This window comes from Pistacia vera, unplaced genomic scaffold (genome assembly GCF_008641045.1).
Source record: "Pistacia vera cultivar Batoury unplaced genomic scaffold, PisVer_v2 Contig344, whole genome shotgun sequence".
Taxonomy (NCBI): domain Eukaryota; kingdom Viridiplantae; phylum Streptophyta; class Magnoliopsida; order Sapindales; family Anacardiaceae; genus Pistacia; species Pistacia vera.
This window is the reverse complement of record NW_022196162.1, coordinates 2,490,734-2,502,029: the sequence shown is the minus strand read 5'-3', so window position 1 is coordinate 2,502,029 and position 11,296 is coordinate 2,490,734. Positions and strand designations below refer to the sequence as shown.

General features: G+C 36.2%; 1 protein-coding gene across 1 annotated transcript; it reads left to right on the top strand.

Moving 5' to 3' along the window:
- Positions 1-2,918: 2,918 nt before the first annotated feature.
- On the top strand, positions 2,919-8,810 carry LOC116138871 (proteasome subunit alpha type-3). The gene is made up of 10 exons (XM_031424537.1): positions 2,919-3,141; positions 3,233-3,272; positions 3,363-3,446; positions 4,613-4,686; positions 5,829-5,915; positions 6,003-6,087; positions 6,308-6,354; positions 6,866-6,931; positions 7,202-7,292; positions 8,539-8,810. Exons 1-10 carry the CDS (start codon positions 3,038-3,040, stop codon positions 8,608-8,610), a joined length of 750 nt encoding a protein of 249 aa, XP_031280397.1. The 5' UTR covers positions 2,919-3,037; the 3' UTR covers positions 8,611-8,810.
- The last annotated feature ends 2,486 nt before the right edge of the window (positions 8,811-11,296 follow it).

The following is an 11,296-nucleotide window of genomic DNA, read 5'->3' as shown; positions in this document are numbered from 1 at the left end:
TAATGTACAATTTTGTATATAAAGAAAAATTAGTATGGGCCCTCTATTTTATCCTTATCTACGTGTATATTTTCTTATATATATCTAGATATATTTAGTGAGTTTTACTGTATATTTACAAATTACAAGTATACTAGCTAGAGAAAGAGAACATTACATTCCAACCACTTCTAACCATTTTCCTAGTGCTCCTTGCCTCTTGCCCCCTCCCAGTCAAACCCTACCCTCACTTGACCGCCGCCCATCCCTTAGTGGGCCATGCCCCTCGTTCCAGCCGTGGAAAGCCCCATTTCCAAGCATTGTTGTGCTTGCCTTTTGCATGAACTCGCACTTGGCGGCTCACAGCACGACATCGCGCACCCGAAGACACTAGGGGGCACCTTGTTGCGCGACGCCAACCGCATGCTACTGCAGTCACATGCCCTCCCCGCTTGAGCCCAACATCCTAACCCCGCTCCCCCTGGTGTGTTACTGCCAATGTTTTAAAACCCGACTCAGCCCGATCGGTTTAACCGGTTCAACTAGGACCCGAAAGCTTCAACAGGCTGGGTTTATATTTTTCCTATTCACCCAAAACCCTAGGATTTGGGAGGATGATCGGCGAACAATTGACAGTTAGGATGTTGGGGCTTTTGAAGAGAAAGTGCCGGTGAATGCAATGGTGATGATGAAGTTGATTTCCGGTGAGTAAATCGATCGAAAATCGAACAAAACTAGCAGCGGCAATAATTGGCTTTTGCCGCCGATTGACAAGGCTAATGGGGGTGGGATGAAGTGGGTTTTGATCGGGAGGAAGAAGGGAGTAATTTCTGGGTGATGGGGAGGGTTTTCGACGACGACGTTGATGAGATTTGGCTTGGAATGCCGAAATTGCTAGTTGGTGAGATTTGGCCAAAATTGAACCTATTTCAGCTAGATCTTGGGTATATTTTAAGGGGAATGGGCTCAAGGGACGATTGAGGTTGCATTTGGGGTGTCGTCGCCGCTAACCAGTCTCCGACCGATTTGTATTTGGGGTGTGTTTGCTAAATTTCAAACCTATAGAGACTTAACTGTAATTTTTAGGGGTGTATTTGCTAAATTTTAGAAGTTTTTGTCAACTAGTTTAACCGGTGGTCAAACCAGTTAAACCAGTCAACCTGGGACCTGATGACTTTACCGGGTTTCACCCCAGGTTAGGTTTTAAAACATTGGTTACCGCCACCAACCAGTCGATCGCCAACTTGCATTTGGCTAGATCATGGGGTGTGTTTGCTAGGTTTCAAACTATTGGATACACCGGTTTGATCGGTTAGTCTAACCAGTTAGACCAGTCAACCCGAGAACCTACCCCTTGACTAGGTCAAAGGGTGAGCCAAGTTTAAAAACATTAGGTTGAATATGAGTTTTGGGCCTTTCGACTGATACCCTTTATTGACCAGTGTTAGTTAATTTTAGACAAAACAACATGGTACTAGACAGATTCGACCAATTATACACTTTCATACTAAAATGACTTAATATGGCTGAAACCATGTCATTCAGCCAGATTCAGCTGTTTGGATAGAACCAATCATGGCCGAACAAAACCCCCGTTCTTTTTCTCCAAAATGACTTGCACTTTTTGGCTGGCACAATCATTCAGACCAACAAAATAGCCCCTATCGGCCAAAACACATAGGTTCCCAATATCATTTTCCACAATTGAAAACCATTAAAACCACCCAAATTCGCACCATCAAACAACAATCAACCCAATCTCACATCCTAAACCAACAACTCCATAAAATGCAAGTCAAATCAATTGAAATCCAAGACCAAATCGAATAGCAAAATTGGTTTATAGGTTGCGTTTTCAAAGTCTTCAATGAAAGGAATGGTTAGGAGAAGATGAGTGAATGATTAAGGTTTTTTTATATTTGAGAAGTTTTTGTCCTTTGAATTTGTGTATATTGCAAGGTTTTGAAAATCGGACTGGATCGGTTGGTCGCATCGGTCCAACTGATGATCGACACCCTTTCCGGACCGAGTTACCATTTTTAACTATTCACCAAATCCCTAATCTGATTGCCGACGAATGAGGAGCTATCAAATGTTGGGGTTAGAGGGCTTTTGTAGAGTGGAGGCCGGTGGTTCAAGGGGTGGTGTCATATTTTGGAAGTTGGAATCAGCCAAAATTTGGTCAGAAAAATCAACCCAATACACGAGTCATAGTTGACAAACGGGGGGCTGCCAAGTGCCAGGGTTAGATGGGTCTTGTGGAGTAGAGGTTGATGGTTCAGGTGGTGGTGTCGAATTGAAATTTGGATGCAGGAATTAGTCGGAATTTGGCCGAAAAAATCAGCCTAATCGCGATGTTGTTAGCGAGTCATGGCTGGTGAACGAGGGGCTACCAAGTTTCGGATTTAGAAGGGTTTTGTAGAGTAGAGGACGGTGGTTAGGTGGTGGTGTCAGATTGAATTTTGGTCGCCGAAATCAGCTTGAATTTGACTGGAAAAATCAATTTAGGGTCAGACCGTAGGGGTGTATTTGATAGATTTCAAACCTGTTGGGACTGCTTCAATTTTTAGGGGTGTTTTTGCAAGATTTCAAAATTTGGTCATACCACTGGTTTAACCGATCGGACCAGGCAAATCGAGACTCAACCCCTTGACTGGTCGAGTTTCAAAACTTTGGTATAATGTGATTGTGCTATTTCTTGAAAAGGTTTTAAAAAAGTGAATAGTTTTCAACTTTTCAATTCTCTACTCAAAATAGTGCCATTTTATATAATTTTTCTTGTTTAAAGATTTTGTGTGTGAAATTATCATATTAACCTTAATATATGAGGGTTATAATGATAAAATCAGCGTTGAATTTGGCTAATTGAGTAAACCCAATAGGTAAGGTCCGTAAGGATATTGTTTAAAAAAAAAAAATAATAACAAAAAAGAAAAAGGACCCGGCTGTTTCTTGATAGCAAAGAAACTCTCTATATTTTGGCGAGCTAGGCTTTCTGTGTGACATACTTGAAGAAACAAAAAGGAAACTTCCGAAGAATCAAAATCGAAGCAACAGAATGAGCAGCATAGGAACAGGCTACGATCTGTCGGTCACTACATTCTCTCCAGATGGTCGCGTTTTCCAGATCGAGTACGCCGCCAAAGCGGTCGATAACAGCGGGTACTCTACTCAAATCACTTACCATCCTTCGATTTTCCTTTGCTTTTCTTTTAATTTCTTGATTGATCTCAGTTTTTTATATCTTTTGCAGGACTGTCATAGGAATTAAATGCAAAGATGGGATCGTTATGGTAAATTTTACTTTTTTTTTTTTTTTAAATTATTGTTGTTGTCCTAGTTACAAATTGGTTTTTGATGGCTATTTTGGTTTGGGTTTTAAGGGAGTGGAGAAGCTAATTGCGTCGAAGATGATGTTGCCTGGTTCTAATAGAAGAATCCATTCTGTTCATCGTCATTCCGGCATGGTACTCTCTTTTACCTGTCCTGATTTGATCTTCTGGACACTGATATTTTTACTAGTAATTGCCATGTTTTCTCTTACTTTTTTATGCTTCATTTTTAGATTTTTTAGCTTGTTAAAGAGACAGAGTGATTTAACCCTAAGTTTGAATGGTTGCAAACCACGATTTTAGAGGTTTTCAGTTAATTTATAGTAAGACCCATCTATTGGAAGGCTAAAATAATGTGAAAGTTGATGGTTGTTAGAAGATATACTTTCTATCGGTGATAGAGATGTTAAAAGGTTATCTTAGCTTAAAATTTGTGTGCAAAATGAAGTTTGGAGTTCATCCGTGATACCTGAAAATTTTTAAACGAACATGTACTGTTAGGGCTTTTCTAGGAAATTTTTTATGAGAATACTTGCAAAATAGAATTGATTTTGGTTCTTAATACAACTTTCAACTGCTAGTATTCTCTTTGCGAAATTGTTAATCTCTCTCCCTCTCTCTCTCTTAGTATAGCAATTAAGTACATTAATGGACTCCCATATGAAAAGTTGACTACCCAAAACATGTAGTGAGTTCAAAGGACTTTACAATGAGGGTTGTCATTCATAGGCGTTCTCTCCCTTTGGCACATCCAGTGGTTTATTATAATAAATTTTTTTATTTTTTATTTTTTCTTCTGTATCACAGAGAATGTATCAAGATGTTTGTTACATTTTGTTTAAAAATCAAACCAATGGGGAGGATGTCTTTGAACCTAAATGGTTGGCTTGAGTGGTTAAGACCTTTAGTATCCAACCTAGAGATAAGGGGTTTAAACCCTTTCAAAGGTCACCTACTTGGGATATTATATTAAGGTTGGGGCTCCAATAGTAATCCTTAGTTTGGAACTCGGTTCATTCGTATGAAATGTTGGGGGATTTTTGGGCATCGGAAAAGAAACAAATGAGAGGGATGTCTTTTATCTCCCCTCTCTCTCTCTCTCTCTCTCTCTCTCTCTCTCTATATATATATATATATATATATATCTGTCAAAAAGTGCCTCTTTTATAAATTTCAGGTCTAGTATTCTTGTATAGATCAAGTTCTTGTGAATAATAATTTCTTTTAAAGGTAAAACTAGCCTCATGTATCTGTTTTCAACTTTTATATTGCCACACTTGCTGATATTTTTCCAACTACAGGCTGTGGCAGGATTAGCAGCTGATGGGAGACAAATTGTTGCACGGGCAAAGAGTGAAGCCACAAGTTATGAAAGGTTTGCTTTGTTAATTTTTTCACTTATATGCATCTTGTGTCATGCATTGACAGCATCTTGTGTCATGCATTGACAGCATGTTGAGTTTTATATATGGAAAACATAGCTATTAAAGGCATATAGACTATCTGAAGACATAAATAAGGAATGCGACTTATGGAATCTTTATAAATTGTGCCATGCTTCTATGCTGTATGGAATTAACAATATTAAAAATCTTTTTACTGATTTAATTTTCAAAAAGAGTTATCATTCAAAAAACATTAAGTTTCAATAATTTTAATTAAATGCTAAAACAGCTAATTGATCTTGAATTTAAGTAAATAATGTCGTGGCATTTGCATATAGTGGAATTTATAATAATGTTTCTACATGTAGTGACAAACCGTCATATGGAAATGTTCTCTGACATTGTGTTTACATAAATATGAATATAATTCCTCTTTTATGTTTTCTCTTGTTGTTCTTATATAAGCCACGTCAATTGTAAATGTTGATGGAATAATTTGTTAACCTGATCGTTAAATAAAATTATTAGTATGTCTTTGGCTGATGGGGCTCAATTCTATGTGCTTGCAAGTAATTTATTGTAATTTTACATATTATGGTTAATTACGGGATTGTAAGAAATCAATTGAAACGTAGGTTGCTTGCCTATACATTGAGCAGTATCTAAGGTTTTAGATTCTAATGCATCTTTCTCTTACACATGCACATGTACATGCACGCAACAGAAGCACAGAACATGTCTTTTTCATGCAAGTGTACTTTAGATTTCATCAAGGCATTTCAATTGGTCCTGTTTTATTTGCTAAGAGAGGTTTAATGAGTGTTAGAATGCCTTGTGTGTGTCAATTTACCGGTGGTTATGAAGGAAACCCTTTAAAAATAAGGTTCATATGTAGGGTTGTAATTATGGAAGGGAGATTTGGCATACACTACAATACTGTTGTCACATTTTGGTACAATGTGTGTTGTAAAGTTGTCAATGCTAATGTTGTAATTGCTAGTTGAATGAGATGTGTACATTTGAATGAGTGCAATTGTAAAGAGCAGAAGCAATATGTTGAAAAGTATAGGTGTCAATAACACTTCTCAACATATCATTTAAATTTCATCTTATTTTTGTTCTTGACTTGCAGTGTGTATGGTGAACCAATTCCTGTGAAAGAACTTGCTCAACGAGTTGCTAGTTATGTGCATCTATGTACTCTATATTGGTGGCTCAGGTTTGATGTTGTTACTTGGCATTTTATTATTAATTTTTCTCTTCCTATCAGTCTTATAACTCTGTGAATACACATTGGTGCCGTCAGACCTTTTGGATGTGGAGTAATTCTAGGAGGTTATGACAGAGATGGGCCACAATTGTACATGGTTGAGCCATCTGGTGTTTCCTATGTAAGTTAATATTTTGTCATATGCTGTTACAGTTATATAGCCATCTGGTGTTTCCTATGTAAGTTAATATTTTGTCATATGCTGTTACAGTTATATCATTTAATATATTGTGGTCTTGCAATTCTATCTGCACTTATTAATTTAACAGTTGGTTTATTATATTTTTATTATTCTGGATTGTCTTCCTTCTTACCATTATGTGCTTTGGTGTCTGTTTTAGAGGTACTTTGGTGCTGCAATTGGAAAGGGAAGGCAGGCAGCCAAGACGTAAGTTTCAAAATACTTGTTTGTTAAGTCCTAAGATAGGAGATTTCCTTTGCTTTAGAAGCAAACTGGAAGAACCAGCTATGTTTTAATCCTTATTACAATTTCACGTGTATCTTAATTTTTATTTATTTTTTTTTTAAATTTTGTTATGGGTTATTCTTATGGGTTAATCCTTTTAAAATTTAAAATTTCTTATGGACAGATGAGAAATTTTGTTATGGGTTATACTTATGGACAGATAAGAAATTGTGTGATAAATATAAGGATTCATTTTTAAGGTTTTCTAAGCATTTAATTGTGCTTCATATTTCTTTTGCTTCATATTCATTGACATACTGCATTAAACTAAATTTGTGTTTTAAGGATATTGGTCTACCTGACTCATTTAGAATCTGGATAAAAGCATCTATGATTATATTCTCAAATTATAAAGTTATCTTGCTTTTGTTTTTCACTGTTCTCTGAAAATTATCTGGTGGTACTGATATCTTTGAATGATATATTTATGCAGAGAGATTGAGAAGTTGAAACTTTCTGAGTTGACCTGCCGCCAAGGAGTTATTGAAGTAGCCAAGATGTAAGTTGGATTATACTTAGTAATGTAACTTAATAAGTATGTGTAACATTATGATGGCAGTGTATGGTTGTGACGGTTTTCCATATGATTTTCTTTATGGGGATGGTTCATGGTTTTGTCAATTTTAAAAAAAAAAAAAAAGAATTATGATCAGATCAGCAAAAGTAAAGGCTTGGGAGTAGTAATTATTAATCATATATTTTATCTTTGAATTTCTGGTACATGTTTGTTTTGGATGGTTTCATGACTTGTCTTATGTAATGCTTAAAGTATTTACGGAGTGCACGATGAGGCAAAGGACAAGGCTTTTGAATTGGAAATGAGCTGGGTCTGTGATGAATCAAACCGCCAGCATCAAAAGGTAATCTCTAATTTTTTTTTTAGTAGCATGAGAAACTTATTCATTTAACCTTATGGTCTTATTTTGCTGAAGTATTTCTACCCTTTCTTTCTTGACTTGGACAAAGCAATTTTTACCGCTGTTTTGTTTTTCCATGATTCTCTATCCTTAATTGCTCACAACTAATGGGTAGATGATTGTCATTGGTACGCAACATTAGCTGCAAAGTAAAAGATTATTTTGACTTATGAAGTTTTTGGTCAATGACTTTGTCTAAAGGAGTCAATTTAGGTGTGGAGTCATAGCAAATATTAGCAATGGACAAAGCAATTTTTATCACTGCTTTGTTTTTCCATGATTCTCTTTCCTTAATTGCTCACAACTAATGGACAGATGATTGTCATTGGTATGCAACATTAGCTGCAAAGTAAAAGATTATTTTGACTTCTGAAGTTGTTGGTCAACGACTTTGTCTAAAGGAGTCAATTTAGGTGTGGAGTCATAGCAAAGTTTTGGAGCAGCCTTTTTCTGTTATGAGCAATATCATATGTCATTTTGCAGAAACAATTGTTTCTTTAGAGATTTGTGAAATTAAAAGATGCAGGGATGAGTTCAATAGCTTTATAATGGCATTTCATTCTTCTTTTTTGTCTTAAAGGGGTTATCATGGCATTTCAGTACTTTGAATAAGGTTGAATGTCTGCATCTGGGGTTTTTCTCTGTCTCTCTCTCTCTCTTATATATTTTTTCTTTTTTTGTATGAGGTTTTCTCTCTTTTTTATTTCATTTTTTTGTTTTCATGGTTATCTTCCTTGATCTTTTGATGAACTATAAATATTATAATCCCTTCTACGGACACCATTTTGTTCATGTTGTTCCAAACTAAAATTTGTTTCTAACATATGCATCATGTGATTGATGTTAGAATCAAGAACCTAAAGCTTTTCTTGTCTCTCTCTCTCTCTCTCAAGTTTGAGGGATATATATGAGTCAGACTATTACTTGGGATTTAGTTATTTGGAGTAGATTTTTATTTCTTTTTTGGTTAGTACTTGAACATTATAAATAGGTGCTATTGTTTTACTCTGCTTTCTAATTGCTGTTATATTTGCTCTTCTTTTGATCCTGTTTGCCCCTCTGCTCTCCTGTATCCCTGATCGTTTAATTGCAAATGCTCAATAAGAGTTTAAAATGGTGGTCTGTTTGCTTACTTAGGAGTGTTTTAGTGACTCGCTAGGCTAATGCTCTATTGTTGAATTACATTAAGGTTCCGGATGAACTTCTTGAGGAAGCTAAGGCGGCAGCTAGAGCTGCATTGGAAGAAATGGATGCGGATTAGTGCAGTGGAGCTCTTATATTTGTTTAACAGTTTCATGGTATTTCTTGAAACCATCTCAGAACATTTCAAAATATGTATGAAATAGATGGTGAATTTGGTGACTGGTACTTTAGTTGTTAGTTTTTAAGTATGACTCACCAAATTTTTGGTGTTAAAAGATCTGCTTTTCTTAAAATGAAAAAAAAAAAACGATTTCAATCTGTTGTTTGGCAAGAAGCATGTGCAGAATACGGGGACAAATTGGTTTAAGATTAGATTGCATTGAATTCCTCATCGTCTCTCAGCCCTCCATACCTTGTTTCATTATTTGATTAAAATTCTTATTATAGGATTTGTCCGACAAAGGATTTCTTCTATTTTGATTGAATTTTTCAGGTCTGTTTGATAATTCGATTAGGCTCTCACAAACTATATAATTAAATTATTATAATATTTTAATCAGAGTCCTATAATCTATTCATCTATTTGCAACTTGGATGTATGAGACATGAAAACTTCGTTAAAGAAAGTACCAATATGCAACTGATCTAAAGCAATGTTTCAATAACCAAACCTAGGGTGAAACTTGGCAAAATTTTTGGGTCTTGGGTTGATCGGTTTAACGGTTTGACCAGCTTGGTTAAATCGGGTGATAAAACTTTTAAAATTTAGCAAATACATCCTTGAAAATGTGTTAAGTATTTATAGGTTTGAAATTTACCAAACACATCCCAAATATAAATCGGTGGTTGATTGGTTGGGGGTGGCAACACTCAAATGCAATCCTAATCATCCATTGAGCCTATTCTCTAGAAAATTTATCCAAGATTTGGTCGAAATCGAGATCTCATCGACGCCGATGTCGACAACCCTCTCCATCACCCCGATGTTCTAAAACCTGACCTATTCAATGACCTGATCAAGTGGTTGGGTCTCAGGTTGATCGGTTCAACTGGTCGGTTTGACCAGTGATTACCATTAGACTTTATAAGTTTAAAATTTAGCAAACACACCCTAGAAAATAACTAATTAGTCCATACAGGTTTGAAATCTAGCAAAAACACCCTTACAGTTTCTATACTTGTATTTTTTTCCTAGTTCTCTTTGCCACTTTCTTCTATTACTCTCCAGTTTCCCCTCTCTTCTATAAATTTTCTCTTTCTTCTTCTTCCCTCTATTCTTCGTCTCTAACTTCTTCACTTCATCCTCTTCCTTCTTTTCTCCTTCCCCTCCCCCTTACTTTTCTTCACTTTTGGCTAAGCCACAACATGCTTTTTCACCAAAACCTCATTTTTGTTTCTTTCGTCAATCTTCACATTCCACAAAGCATCAAATAGAATACTATTAAATTAATCCTACATTATTGTTCATCATAGAGAAGATTATTACAACTGCAAAACCAAAAAAGGAAAAAAGAATCAACTGATTGAAGAAGTACAGCTGCAAATCCACGAAGTGCAGTTTAGGCGTGAAGAAGTACAGGATTGCAGGTTTGCTGGTGAAGTTCAACTAGGTTTGAATGCGATTGAAGATGCGAATGCGATTGGAGATGTAATTTGAAGGATGCAAATGCAGGGAGATTGAAGAATGAAGATGCGAATGTATGCGATTCGAAGTTTTTGCGCAACGAAGGAAGAAAATGTCCCGATTGAAATGAAGATGCGAATGCAAATTTGGGAATGAGTTTTTTAACTTTTTTCTACAGTTTAGATTTGCAAATAATTAGGGACCCAGTTTAGGTCACGGACGGGTGGTTCGTCACCGTTTTTCTGGTCCAACAGCGGTCCAAAACCGTTTTTAGTCTTTTAAGGAGTTTATTATGTAACTGGACCGGAGTTGTGGCCAGTCACTGGTCGAATCGGTTAAACTGGGCGGTTCGATCCAAGTTTTAGAACCTTGGAAAATACCTCCCTTGCCTCTCGACCAAAACCCACCTCACCTCACCCCCCATTAGCCTTGCCAATCGTCAGCAAAAGTTGACTGTTGTTGCTGCCTGTTTTTATTTTTTATTTTCAGTCGATTCACTTACTAGAAATCAACTCTGTCGCTGCCATTATATTCACCGGCACTTTCTCTACAAAAGCCCCAACATTTCGCCCTTCAATTGTTCGTCGATCATCATCCTAAATTTTAGGGTTTTGGGTGAATAGAGAAACTGTTAACTTGGCCTAGTGAAGCTCTCGGGTCCCGTTTAAATCGGTTTAACCGATCAGGCTGGGCCGGGTTCTAAAACACTAATATAAAGGAATTAAATTCAAAGGTGGAGCAAATCCAAGAAATCAAGGAAGATTAGATTATAGCTAATTTTCCTATTTATTGTAGATAAATAATCTTCCCAATTATAGCTTGATTACAGGAGTTAGACTATGGCAGTTATTTTTCATTCTTGTAAATAACAAATACTAAATATACTTTGTAAAAACACAGAAAATATACTGAAAAAGCATTCAGTTATTTTTTAAACAAAAGCTTCACTTTGCTTCTCCTGCCAATACCTAAAAATTTCCAACACTATAATATGTCTTTTTCTTCGACCACCATTCAATACATCCACAGTTAATATAGAAAATTTTGTTTCCTTGAAACTATTTGAAACAAAAAAAATTATATAAGGTGAAAGACACAAATGAGTGGTCTGATTGAAAGCCAAGACATGGGAGGCTTCCTAGATGGAACTTGTCCTAAACCAGATGAGTTCATCACCAAA

Excerpts from the sequence above, each read along its gene's own strand:
- LOC116138871 (XM_031424537.1), top strand. The coding sequence starts at position 3,038 with ATGAGCAGCATAGGAACAGGCTACGATCTGTCGGTCACTACATTCTCT. Across the intron at positions 3,273-3,362 it reads GCAAAGATGGGATCGTTATG|GGAGTGGAGAAGCTAATTGC; the intron begins GTAAATTTTACT and ends TTGGGTTTTAAG. Across the intron at positions 4,687-5,828 it reads GAAGCCACAAGTTATGAAAG|TGTGTATGGTGAACCAATTC; the intron begins GTTTGCTTTGTT and ends CTTGACTTGCAG.